At 43.9% G+C, this 13,526-nt stretch overlaps 1 protein-coding gene across 7 annotated transcripts in view; it reads left to right on the forward strand.

Moving 5' to 3' along the window:
- The window catches only part of raph1b (Ras association (RalGDS/AF-6) and pleckstrin homology domains 1b), a 46,353-nt gene that overhangs the window by 27,158 nt on the left and 5,669 nt on the right, over positions 1–13,526 (forward strand). For 4 of the 7 annotated variants that reach the window (XM_023966019.2, XM_078931613.1, XM_078931606.1 and 1 more), the window contains 12 exons: positions 3,083–3,205; positions 3,480–3,585; positions 3,666–3,860; positions 4,229–4,650; positions 6,261–6,347; positions 6,747–6,821; positions 9,393–9,470; positions 11,297–11,456; positions 11,545–11,666; positions 11,884–11,949; positions 12,030–12,173; positions 13,298–13,408. In XM_023966019.2, coding sequence (XP_023821787.1) covers positions 3,083–3,205; positions 3,480–3,585; positions 3,666–3,860; positions 4,229–4,650; positions 6,261–6,347; positions 6,747–6,821; positions 9,393–9,470; positions 11,297–11,456; positions 11,545–11,666; positions 11,884–11,949; positions 12,030–12,173; positions 13,298–13,408 — 1,689 coding nt within the window. The remainder of the gene's footprint in view (positions 1–3,082; positions 3,206–3,479; positions 3,586–3,665; positions 3,861–4,228; positions 4,651–6,260; positions 6,348–6,746; positions 6,822–9,392; positions 9,471–11,296; positions 11,457–11,544; positions 11,667–11,883; positions 11,950–12,029; positions 12,174–13,297; positions 13,409–13,526) is intronic. The other 3 variants (XM_023966034.2, XM_023966031.2, XM_023966038.2) reach the window with 3 other exon arrangements.

Genomic DNA, 13,526 nt, shown 5'->3' on the forward strand with positions numbered 1-13,526 from the left:
CCGTGGGATCGTCCCGGTGCCTCAAAGAGGATGGACGTCCCAGATCGCCCCCTGCATCCTCATGTCCTCTTTCCCACAGACCTCTGGCTGCTCCATCAGAGATGGTGGGGCCCCTCTGCTGCTCTGTGTTGGACAGTATCATGCTTCCTGTGTTGGGCCTCTCTGAGAGGCTTGGACAACGCAACTTTCACACCGAAGTAAACAATCTGAACAGAAAACAAGCAGCTCTTCAGACTCCGTTTGCCTCCTCTTTTTAAACTGTGTTCACTCCACAATTCTCTATTTTTAAAACTAAATGTCCTGCAAAGAACAAAAAAAAAACAACCTTTTATTCTTGCAGCTCTCACCCCAGAGCCACCCAGCGGTCTCAGGGGACATTCAAATGCCGGGCAGATGAGATATGAGGACCCTTTAGTGTGATGAAGGGAAAAGAGCAAAGGCTGCCATTCGTTTTGGGATAATGCTTTTGGATGCACGCACACAGGGAGCTTCTTGTCATCCGTGTCACTCACTCAGGTCATCCTCTGGAAGCTTGAAAGCAGGGCCCCAGGTGTTAATTCACTTAAACCTGCAGAAAATGTCCTGCTGAGGCTGTAACTCCATTAGAGTGACAGCAGCAGAGCGTTTTTGGAGAAGCATCTGGTTCTGTTTTTGTTGTTGTTGATTTCGCTTCTGTTTCATTTTATCAATTTATTTAACGTTTACCCGGCATATAATATAGATATTGACGATATTGATTGCTGTGGAGGATTGTTCGGTTCTTACAGTTTCCTCTTTCGTCACACATTGGTTTTAAATCACTGCCGGTCCTTTTTATTTTTATTTTTTTAAGCTAATGTCGTGGGACTCAAATATTTTTCAGATCTGCATGTGGGTTGAAGCTGTTTTCAAATGCTGAAAAACTCTGATCTTTTCCAGATGTGTCCCTAAAATTCCAGATGTTCATTTTTAAAGATTAAATTTAAAAAAAATAGATGCTTTTCCTTTGTAAACGCCCCCTAATGGTTATATGGCGAACTACAACTGTCCCACTTCAACTGATTTTGTGGGTTAAAAACCACAGATCCTCCACTCCTCACAGAGGGGGATGAGTTCATGCAGATCTCATAATCGCTGCTCTGAATAAGCTCCTACACCAGGGATACTTCTCATGCTCAGAAAACCTCAAATTCATGTCTCCGACCCGCGTCCAGCCACATGTAAGAGCGTGCATCTGCAGAAACGATAACAGCTGTGAGAAATCCTCTAACTTTTGAGCTTTTGTGGAAGATGGAGTGAAGGCGAGGGACCTCATTTTTCTTTTAGCTCCAGGAACTCCTCCTCCTCCTGTTGCACTCCTCCTGTTTTTTAAGATGGAAGGGATAAACCAAAGGACAGCTGCTGGGTCAGAAGGAGGAATTTTGCACATTCAGGCCATTTCCTGTTCTGGCTCCCAAACTCATTGGGGAGAAAGCTCGTTTTGATTTGAGGTTACGTTCCTTCTGGGACTCCACCTCCCTCAGAAGTCCCCCGTGTGTTGGATGAGTGCGCCAGAGCAGAGCAGGAAGGCATCCATCAGCGGCGTGTTATTAAACCATCAGCTGCTTTCAGCTGCTCTATCTCGCACCTTTTCGCTTCTCCCCGTCTAGATTTGCAAACATTCACTATCGTCCCCTGTCAGCTCATTAGCATTATTGTGAGTTTAGTCAGTCATTTAGGTTTGCTAAAGCAATTTACTCACCCCTATTTTTCCCCACTGATTTTACAAGGAAGGTGACAGGAAACAGCAAAACCACACTGCTGGCAGTGATGCATGATGGGATGTTTTGTTTTCTCCTAGGAGTTCATCAGTGTCCTTGTTTGATTAGACTTTCAATGTTTTGTTCAAACTTTGATATTTTCAAAATAAAATGGTTAAAGACACATAATAGATATAAAAAGGTTAAGGCGGGTAGAAGAAGGTTTATGCATCCATATAATCATTATACACTCGAACACAAGTGTTAAAGAAAATAGCATTTTATTTCCAATTTTTACATTTTCCAGAAATTTTCAGTTTATTTAATGTGTAGTATTTTTTAACTAAATTTACTTTCCTTCAAATTATTCCACAAGCTCCTCTGGAATAAATCCTTTAAGAAAAGATAAAAATTAAAAGAGAAAATGTTCTTCCAGTCTTTTTTTTTCTGGGGTTTCTCCTCCACCGGTTCCTTTGTTAGGTTCGAAATTAGCTGATGTAGTTTAAAGGTTCCTCTTTTGTCCACCAGAGGGCGTGCTCTTATCACCTTTTAACATAAAAAGGCTGCATTTTCCCCAATCAGCGGGTCAATCCGCTATGGAGCAATACTTATGCCACCACGTTGCACACAAAACTTTCTAAGTTGCAAATGATAATAACAAATATCTGCTTTCAATTTTTTTTTGCTTCCCCCCCTCCAAATTTCTCTTTGCTTTCAAAAAATATTGTTGCATTTGCAAAACTAATGTCGCGTCCGTTTTGTCTCATCTCGCCTTTTTCCTATCTTTGATTTTGCTCACATAAGTTTCAGTTTAGCGTGACATGGCAGCCATCAAACAGCCTGTTGATTGGTCTCTAGATGATTCTAACAAAAAAAAAAATCTGGAAAAAAAAGGTTTTTGAAAGGCAAAAAAATAAAATTTTGAAAGCCAAAACAAAGTGGAAAAAAAAAGGAAAAGCAAAACATTATTTTGAAGAAAAGTTTTGATAGCACAAAAAAAAATTCTGAAAGCAAATTTTTTTAAATTATTTTTATTTGCAGTTTAGAACGGTTTGTGTGCAGCGTGGTGGCATAAATGTTAGTCCACAATCCGGCGTCCTCTGTGTTGCAGATCTCCACACCACCTTTGTCTGGTGGTGGTGGGGGTGGCGCTTTGGTCCTCCTCCATCGATATGGAGTCCACTCACGGGGTCTGAGGCGGTTGTCATGGAAACAGACGGTGGGGTTGGGATGAGCTGAGTTACCCCCCCCCCCCCTAATATTATTATCTAAATTTAGATGGTCTGTGTTTGTGGGTGTGACCCAGTCGTCGTATGCCCCCCCCCACACACACACCTAACCCCTCTCTCCTGGTGTGTTTGCAGATGGAGCAGGTGTCGGATGAGGAGTTGGATCACGGGGCGGAGGAGGAGGACAGCGACAAGGAGGACCAGGACCTGGATAAGATGTTCGGCGCCTGGCTCGGGGAGCTGGACAAGCTCACACAGGTCAATACACCTAGAGGGGCGGCGGGCGGGGCGCTGCACAGAGACACTCGCACAGGTTGAAGAACGAAGACAAAGAGAGGAAGGGGGGGCTGTCTCCATGGCAACCCCAACACTGCTAATCCTGTCTCAGGGCCTGTATCCTAGCAACTCCCCTCCCACTCTATATATATGGTGTCTATGTGCAGAAACCTGTTTGACTGAGGACAGGAGGCCGCTCCGGCTGAATTTTTTAAAATTATTTTTTGCGATCTTTTTGCTTGTGTGTGGAATCCAGAGCCTGGACGATGGGCGGCCTCAGAAAGCCCTGCAGAAACCGCCCCTCAGGCAGGAGACCAACATGGCCAACTTCTCCTACCGCTTCTCCATGTACAACATAAACGGTGAGACCCCTTTTCTCCTCACATTCAACAGAAAAAACAAACAAACGGGGGGTTTACATCCTCGTCTCCTGTCGCCACAGAGGCTCTGAACCAAGGAGACGCGGTGGACCTGGACGCCCTGATGGCAGACCTGTGCTCCATCGAACAGGAGCTGACCACCATCTCCAAACCAAACTCCAACTCCCGCAGCCAAAACAAAGGCCAGCAGAGGGCCCCGGGGGGCCGCAGTGCCAGCACCAAGCACTCCGGCACCGGCGGAGGGGGCAGCAGTGGAGGTAGTTGCCCCGCTGAGAGCTGTCAAACACACGTCTGCCTCTTCCCGCTCGGTGTAATGTTATAAAACCCACGAAGAAGAGTTTGGTTTCATCTAAGTCAAAATGCACTCCAACGTTTGGAAAACACGGATAAAAAATGTTTACGTGAAAAACAAGAGCTGCTGCTGTTGTTGGCATAAAAGCCTTAATAATGTAGAAAAAAAGCGCATTAACATTGTCCACATTGTTTTTGTTCATCTTATTCCCCCTAATGAGTGATGCCAAACTTCCCATAAGATGACGTATTTTAAGGCATAAGAACACGTTTCTTGTTTTTTTTATTGGTGGTTTATTCTGAAAGGATTTCTGCGTTTCACCTTCCTCCACAGGAAGTGCCAGCAGCAGCACCCGAGCCTCGCCAGCCAACACGGTACGAGGCGGCAGCCTGAACGCTCGCCCCGCGGCCTCCAACATCTCCCTGGATGACATCACTTCTCAGCTGGAGAAGGCCTCGCTCAGCATGGATGAGGCAGCCCGTCAGACCTCCTCTTCCTCCTCCTCTTCCTCCTCTTCGGTGTCCTCCGCCACCCTCCGGCGGCCGTCCTCCGAGTCCTCCGGCGGCGGGAAGCACCGGCGGACGGGATCGGTGGACGCGGTCAGCGAGAAGGAGGCCGGATCCCAGCGCTCCAGCGTGAACTCGGCCTCCGCCTCCAGCATGGACTCCCTGGACGCGGACAAAGCGCCGACGGGAGGAGAGGGGGAGGGTCAAAGCAGCCCGGGCTCACGGGGGCAGAACCAGACCAGTACTGAGGTACGAAAACACAGAAATGCAACAAGCGGCAGCTTCAGCTCCGCAGTTTGTGTGGACTGAGCCGGAAAAGGTCCTCACATTTACAGCTGTGATGTTCCGCCCCCCTTGCACGAAAAAGTCCGACGTCAATTCAGTTTCTGAATCAGAAAATTCAGGAAATAAAACAAATTTTTACATCTGAATTGACCAACTTGACCAAACCTGCATGTAGCCGGTCCGCTGTTTGTGGCATTATGGTCGACCTGGGATGTGAACGCCTTCCTCTTGAAACCGTCTCCTTTTGGCTTTCTAACAAAAAGTTGATGTTAAGACTTAACCCCCTGCAGCCCATCACACCTTCAGCCACTTTCACACTTGGGTTTTTGCTCTTTCATTTATTTTATTTAAATTATTTACTTACTTATGTATCCGTCGGCACAGCTTGATCTTCTTTTCTGTGAGAGCCACTCAACTCTTAAAAAGCGCTGATGTAAACAATCAAACATCGGAAACAGCCTCTCTGTTTTAAATGACTAAATAAAAGTCTAACTCTCATTTATTCTTTTATTTTATCTATAAATTAAAAGTGTCCCAAATGTGTGCAGACAAAAATGAACTAAACTAAATGAAGAATGACGAAGAGGGAGAGAAACGAAAACTGAGAATTGGAAATGTCATGAGGAAAGTCGTCATTTTACAATAATGGTCTTAAATGGATGAAATAAAAGTTGTAATTTTATAAGAATAAATCCTAAATTCATGAGAAAGTCATCATTTTACAACAAAGTCATAAAATAATGTGAAAAATAATAGTATTCTTGCAGAAAACAAGGTCGTCATTTTAAAAGTTATGAGAAAATGTCCCAATTTAACAAGCATAAAGTTGTAAAATTATTAGAAAGAGTCATAATTTTACAAGAATGAACTCCTAAATTTATGGAAAAGATGTAATTTCACGACAAAGTCATAAAATGATGAGAAAAATCATCATTTTTTTGTTTTACAAGAATGAATTGATAGGAGGGGGAATTTATAAGGGAAGAAGAATAAAGTTGAAAAATTATGAGAAAAAAGACCAAATCCATCAATGCACCCATTTAATGGAATATATTGAAAAATAATGCATGTGGACGTCTGCAGCTATACTGCCGATGGCTTAAACGGCGTCCCCGCCAGAAATTGACCCGTTCTGGGTCAGTTATTGTTTCCTGAAGAGGATCGGTTATTTTATTCTAGTAAATGTATTTATTTTTAACTGTTAGAAATATTTTTATTCCATTTGGTAATCGTTTTAGTTTAATAGTTTTCTTTTCCACAATTTTTATTTTATTTTATTGAAAACATATTTTTTCTAATTTACATTTTATTTCCACATCAATGTTTCTCACAATACGTACTTCTGAGTTAAAAACCGTTATTCACATGAAGCTGCCCCCCCCCCCCCCCACCACCACCATACGCTACGCTTCTCTAAGAATTCAAAAAGCCAAAGCTAGTAGGATGTGGAAAAACGGCGTGACACATGTTGCATGTGGCGCTCCCTCCTGCATGACTCCCTTCTGTCTGTGTTTGCATCCTCTCCTGCACCCGTGACCTCTTTCCTTGCTCGACCCCGCCTGCACCTTCCCCAGCATGTCACGCTGAGGCGGCCCGGCGGTAAGGCGACCAGGCGGCAGCTTGACTTCACATCCGGGGGGGGTGAAGTGGATCGGACCACCGTAAGTGCATGTGTGTGAGCGTGCATGTGAGTGAGCGTGTGCACGGCACACTCTGTCCTTATGTACTCGAGCAGCGTTTTATTTATTTATTTAAATCTAGTGAAGGTTTTGGCGTTTTGTGATTCCGCTGTCATGGTCGTGGCGTGAACGAGTGAAAGGAATTGTGGGATTTTAGCTCCTTTTCTCGTCAGAATGGACAGTGTTCTCACTCCTGAGCACATTTTCTCACAGCCATCGCTTCTTCACCGCAGCTAATGACTCCCACAACTGCTTCACTCACTGCTTCTTTAATAAAATGCATTTAAGAAAAAAAAAATCACATTTCCATTCAATAATGTTAATCCAGCACTGACTCTCTCTTTCTGTTTCTGTTATCCCTTCTCCTCTTTTTCACCCAAGCATTCCTATCTGGACAGAGAAACCTCGCTCATTCTGAAAAGCATAGCAGGAAAGCCTTCTCACCTCCTGACCAAGGTGACCTCCTCATCCGTTCGCTGTCGTTTGTGTGTTTGTGTGTTTTCTGGACAAATCGCTCTTTCGGTGGAGGGATTTAGAGATTTACAAGACCCACCATCCTCTGATCCCCCTTCAAAGTGGTCTTTTGAGCGTTTTTTTGTCTTTTTTTTTGTTTCTTTTTATCCAAAATCATGAATCGCGTGTCGTCTTCTAGGACCTAGTTTCTGCAGAGCGGGAAGGAGTTCATCAGAAATTCACCACCATCCCCGTTACTGAGAACTCTGAGCATGGAGCTTGCTGATTTTTAGTAAATGATGTCCTCTTTCATCAGAAAAATGCCCGTTAAAAAGTACAGACATCACTTCAATAAGGAGCATTTGTCCAACAGATTGTCTTTACAACATTTATTTGTTAATCATGCAGACGTTTCCTCCTAAATTAAACGAATCCATCATTAACGGCAGCAAATAGAAGTGCGCTTTAGTAACATTCCAGTGACTTTACAACAGTTATTCTTAAGTATTTAAAAAAAATAAAAGGCAAATAATGACTCAAGTGAAAGTAAAAATGTTTGGAACAGTTTGAAACATCAGATCAATTGTTTTAAATGAATTTAGACTCAAATTTAAAGGAAAAATCCACACGGGTCCATTTTTGGCCACCAATTTTAATTAATTTAAATTAAAGTTAAATTAAATTTTTTAATCTGGATTATTTTGGGACGCTTTTTGTCTAATTAACTTTAAAACCCCAGTAGAAATTTGTTCTTGGGTTAATAAATAAATATATGAAATGAAAATGGCACCAAAAATCAAATACTGAAATTAAAGTATCTTTATTACAAATCTACTTAAGTAGAAGTACGAGTATGCAGTCATACTGTAATAGCTTATATTATAACACAAACTGCATTTTCCTGATTTATTTGGACATAAAACGCACAGAAATGGATTTTTCCACAGACGTTGGTCTTCATTTTGCTCAAGTTCTCACTTATTTCACTGCATGTGTGGCTTTTTTGTGTGTATTTGAGTGCTTTTGGGTATTCCTTCTGCACGTTGCTGGTTGTTGATTTGCTTTTCATTTCGGGGAGTGAAGGCGTCAACAACTCATCCGATGGGTGTCGTTTGAACTCTTTCACCTCCGTTTTCCGCTGAAATGCTACTGGAAAGTTTTGATTCCTTTTGTTGTTTTGTTGTGTGTTTTTTTTTGGTTTGTCCCTTTCCAGTTTAAGTATCTTGCACTTAATCCCAAGTGAGGGGAGGATCAGACCGTGAGATTGATAGGCGGATGGGAGCGGCGTCTGCTGTTAATTTACCAAATCCGAGTCCCCGATAGGTCAAAGTTCAGCTGGTTTAGCTTCCGGTGTACGTTCAGTGGCCGCGCGTAGAGCACCAAAACGTTCGTAGAATGGACGCGCAGTTTTACAGAGTTTTCCTTGAACGTGGTCGCTTGCACATGGCATCAGACATTAAAATTATTGTTTTTTTATTATAGCGGAAGAGCTACTGAGCATGTTTAACTTTCGGCAAACGAGTAAGAAAGAAAAAGAAACTTCCTGGTTGAATGAACGTCAAAATGAAAACAAAAAACTAAAAGAATCGTGTGTGTAAAGTGTCTTTGATGTGAGGAAGCAAAACATTGTTGAAGTTTTGCCTCCAACCTCCTGTGAGCCAAAAGTTGTTTGTTTTGTTCTTTTTAAACAAAACAAATGTGAGTTTGAGGTGTTGATCTTGAAGCTGGAAGACTCTTCGGAGCTGGATGTCCATCAAACCAGAAGGACTGTGACACCCACCCCCACCCCCCTTCATGTGCCAGCCTCTGGGTTTAGCCTCACTAATGTGTTTGTGCCTTGGAGTTGGTCATGTGGAAGCAGCAGTCTGGGTCACTCCCCCCTCCAGCGTAACTGCATCCTTACACTACCACTTCAAATATTTAGCGTCTCCCCCAGAGTCTCGTTCAGCCGTCGTCGCCATCCGCCCATTGGCTGACCAGATTTGTGGAGGGGGGGGGGGGTGCTTCCCCGGTCGTACTTTGGTGGGGATTATGCCCCATCGATTGGGCACGCTCCCTAAAAACCGCGTGTGTTTTGAGGAGGCGAGGAGAGCGGGAGGGGAGGGGGGGAGGTGCGTGTCAAACAGGCGCACATGTCAGTGGACTCATGCCGTCTCGAGCCTGTGTTAGGACGCCGTTCATCCTGACGGCGCTGACATTTGGTCCACCCTTCAACCCTCTTTTCTGCGTGGAGTCCACCGGATATTTTCCCCTTTTTCATCGCCGGATTCGTCGCTTGCTGCTTCCTTCGGCTCGCCTGCTCTTCACCGTGAAGCCACAAACCCGCAAATGGAGCGCCATATTTGGATGAACCCGAGCCAAAGTTTCTGCCGCAGGATTTAGCACCACGTTTCCGTTTTAATATTTAAGAGTCGTAAATAGATAGGCGGTAGAATGGAAGTGATGGCTTCCTGCTGGAGGGGGCAGGTGAGCGTCGAGGGATGAATGCGGGGAAAAGTCGGGTGATGTGTGTGATTTGAGAGAGTCGCCCTTTTTGGTGAACGGCAACCTGCTCCTGTGTGTGTCTCCCTTTAGGAAGAGCAAGCCGCCAAGCAGAAGGCGGAGAAGATCCGAGTCGCCCTGGAGAAAATCAAAGAGGCGCAGGTCAAAAAGGTGGGGGACGCTTGCATAATCGCCGCCCGTCTTGTCACAATTCTTTGTGAACTTCCTCTCACGGCGAGGCGGCTGAAGCTCAGAGAAAATAGGTCAATGCGGTGTTTGATTCTCTGCTGGGGAGGGAACGAGGAGCTCCAAGTAGACAATGCGGGCTGATTCTGCACCTCAATCCAGCTGATGTGTTTGGTTTTGTTTTTTTGGGGGGGGGTCGACTCGTGCATGTCTCCATTGAGGACGAGGATCCAACAGACAGTTCCGTCTTTTTGGTATATAGGGGGGGGGGGGGGGGTCCTTCTGCGCGCACGCTCACACCCTGACAGTGTTTTTTTTTTAGAAAAACCACGACAACATTTACCCTGAATGAAGACGCCATGAAGGGCAGCTGCAGCAGCGACACATCAGAGTCTTTTATTCTGAAATATTCGGTTGGAACTTTTCCGTCTTTCTATTCATGTGAAGGGATTTCTCCTGAGAAATGTAGGTCAGACTCCCCACATCTCTTAAAGACTCTTTTCTTCGCACTTCCATTGGTTCGATTCTCCGTTCAATCATTGAGAGAATGGATCTCAAAGGGAGGGACGGGCGGGAATGTCTGAAGCTTCGGGGGGGGGGGGTTATTGGGTGTTATAAGGACGAAGCATTTTGTAAGCGGATTGTTTTAATGATGAAATAGTTACAGCAAAGGTTTTAGGGATGTATTTATGTCGTCACAGGGGAGATTTACTGCTCAAAGTGGCTCAGCCATGTGGCTTAAATTCTAATAAACATAATCTTTAACTTTTGGAATATTTGATCCATTTAGCAAAATCCTTTTTGACTGAACATGTGGGTTTCCTGTTGGTCACTTATTAAATCAGAATTATTACATTTATGACTCTAATTTGATGAGAAACAAACAGGATTTCAAATAGCTTTTGCTTTGGTTTGATGTTTTTTTGAACGCTCCATTAAACGAGTCTTACTGCTAATCACTAAAATAGCTCAATTGAATCAGATTTTGAGAATATTACAGTAGCTGCTGTGTGACCTGTGCCATTATTGGGCTGTAAAGTCGGAAAACAAATGTAAGAAATTGGTTCTAGGTTGGTTCTTAGCAGGCTTCACCTCCATGTTTTCAGTCGACGGGCTAAAATTGTGTTTTCCAAATTATTCCTAGACGTACGTTTAGCTGCAGGAGACGAGAAAGAAGCGTTTTCCTGTTCTCTCAAAGTTGGCTTTTCTCTTCACTGATAAATCCTCTGTCCTCCTCAAGAATTCTCGGTATATTTAAAATGAAAAAGTAAGTAGTTATTTTGGTCTAATCTGTGCTTAGATGGTATCGAGGTTTTGATTAAGGAAAGAACCCAAAGATATTTTTCCACCAAAGCCCCAATTCCAGCCTCCTACTAATCGCCATCAGCTTGTAGACCTTTGGGTCGATTGCGTTGAGCGTTAGGGTCAGAGTTACCTGGAAAGAAAAAAGACACAACACAAACACAAACTTCATCTATTGGTCTGGATGCAGAGCAGAGCGGAGCAGGAAGCATGAGGCCCTGCCCACCTTTTTTTTAGGCAATCTTTTTTTCAAATGGCGTTTTTTGTTTGCTCCTGATCCAAAAGGCTTTGGAATAAAGACATTTTTTTCTTAATATATGTCCGCTATCATCAGAAAAATGCCACCAATTTTCATCAGAGTGAGTCTTTGAAAGCACAAGAACAGGGAGGCGAGCACCAAACTAGCACCGGTTCATTTTTTTTTTTGGGTGGAAACGGTTCTAGAAGACAAAGGTTTCGCTGTAAAAAATGAAAGGGTGGTTCTTTGATTCCCTCCTGCTCCTCCTCAGCTGGTGATCAGGGTCCACATGTCGGACGAGAGCTCCAAGACCATGATGGTGGACGAGCGGCAGACGGTCCGCCAGGTGCTGGACAGCCTGCTGGACAAGTCGCACTGCGGCTACAGCCCGGACTGGTCTCTGGTGGAAACCATCACGGAGCTTCAGATGGGTGGGAACCGCTCCTTCTGCCGTTTGTGAAAAATAAAAAATAAATCCCCACCTTTAACCCCTCCCTCCTCTTTTTCTGTTTTCTTCAGAGCGGATCTTCGAGGACCACGAAAACCTGGTGGAGAACCTGCTGAACTGGACCCGGGACAGCCACAACAAGCTGATGTTCATCGAGCGCATCGAGAAGTACGCTCTTTTCAAGAACCCCCAGGTGAGGAGAACCCCCCCTCAGAACCAGGCCAGTTCACCCTGCCGGGGCGCCTTCAATTCTAACCTACAGCTTTAATGCATGCTGAGTGAACGCGGGGGGGCGGGGGGGGGGGGGGGGGAGTAGGTCAAAGCCATGAGGCGAGTTCAGGTGAATTATTTATTTAATGAAAGGCGTGCGTCCTCCATTCACCCCCTCTGCTTCCTTCAATCACTCTCAGAACTATTTGTTGGGGCGGAAGGAGACGTCGGAGATGGCTGACCGGAATAAAGAAGCTTTACTAGAGGTGAGCCTGAAGAAAACCACATTTCCCGACTGCTACTGCTGATCGTCCCACGAATCGTTGATCGTTTCTAAACCCATCAGGAGTGTTTCTGCGGCGGCTCCGTGTCCGTGCCCGAAATCGAGGGGGTCCTGTGGCTCAAAGACGACGGCAAAAAGTCGTGGAAGAAGCGCTACTTCCTCCTCCGAGCTTCAGGAATCTATTACGTCCCAAAAGGCAAAGCAAAGGTCAGCAGCACACAAAAGAGCCGGACGGAATGAAGCAGCAAAGTAGAACAGTGTCAACGGAATCACTCGGTGGTACTTCCTGTTTACGGCAGCATTCCTTTTTTAAAAATTTACTCTGATGGAAATGATCTGCGCATGTCTGTTACCCTGAAAGTCAGCCTCCTGTTTCACGTTTTTATTCCAAACCCAAACTCAATCGGTCATTATCCCTAAAAGTTTACAGACGCAATATGAACTCTGCTGCAAGTTTAGAAAATAAAAGCCTTGATACTTTACAATTAAGTAAAGACACAGGAGGTTGGGCGCCACCGAATCTGTTGGTGTGATGACAAGTTTATATCGAAATGGAAAAATGTAGAGCAATTCATATACAGGGCAGGAAAATCCATAGTTTTATTGGTGATAGACGAGAAGAATTTACGATAAAATTGTGGTTCAAAATACAAACTAGAGAAAGAGTTTAGGATAAGGACTTCATTCCAGGTTCTCACGACATAAAAAATGTATAGAATATGGAACCAAAAAGCCATAACAGAGATGTGCACATTGATTAAAAATGTCCAACATTTTCAAACTTTGAAACAGAAACGTAACTTGACTGACCACTTCAGGTTTTTACAGATAAAAGATGACTTTGACAAGGAAATAAGATACAATACAAATTTAGATGAAGATGGAATTATTAGAACTGTTGTTGAAACGTAGAATTCTAAAAAAATGCAGAATTCTAACCAAGATCCTGGGCTACAACATACCAAAGACACGCTTCTGTCTGAATCTGGGAAATCTATTAGAAAACGTACTCAAAAATGACAGATATTTAGTCAAAATGTTCCTCGCCGCAGGCAAGAAAACAATCAAAAGACAATGGTAGAAGACAGAGTCACCAACACAGCAGAAATGGGAGAAAATTGTGGAGGAAATACATATTGAACTAACCTAACTAAACCTAGTTTTATGTTTCAACTGTGTGTTTGCAAGGTAATAAAAAGAAAGTAGGAAAAACGGAAATCAAATTTGACAAATGCTTTTATAAATGTATTTGCCGTTTCCTCAGGACACACATGAAAGGACGCTGTAAAACACTAAGCTGAGGTCGTCTGCTGTGTCTTTTTTCTCTGCAGGCGTCGCGAGATCTCGTCTGCTTCCTGCAGTTGGACCACGTCAACGTTAATTACGGTCAGGACTACCGCAGCAAATACAAAGCCCCCACAGACTACTGCCTTGCTTTGAAGGTAAAATTTTTCAATTAAATTTGTTGTAAAAAAACAAAATACCAGATGAACTCAGGTTGGAATAACAACATACTTTAGGTTTTTTAATTTGTCAGGATTTATACTTTGACACATCCAC

This window comes from Oryzias latipes, chromosome 2 (assembly GCF_053564925.1).
Source record: "Oryzias latipes strain Hd-rR chromosome 2, Olatipes_Hd-rR_3.1".
NCBI lineage: Eukaryota > Metazoa > Chordata > Actinopteri > Beloniformes > Adrianichthyidae > Oryzias > Oryzias latipes.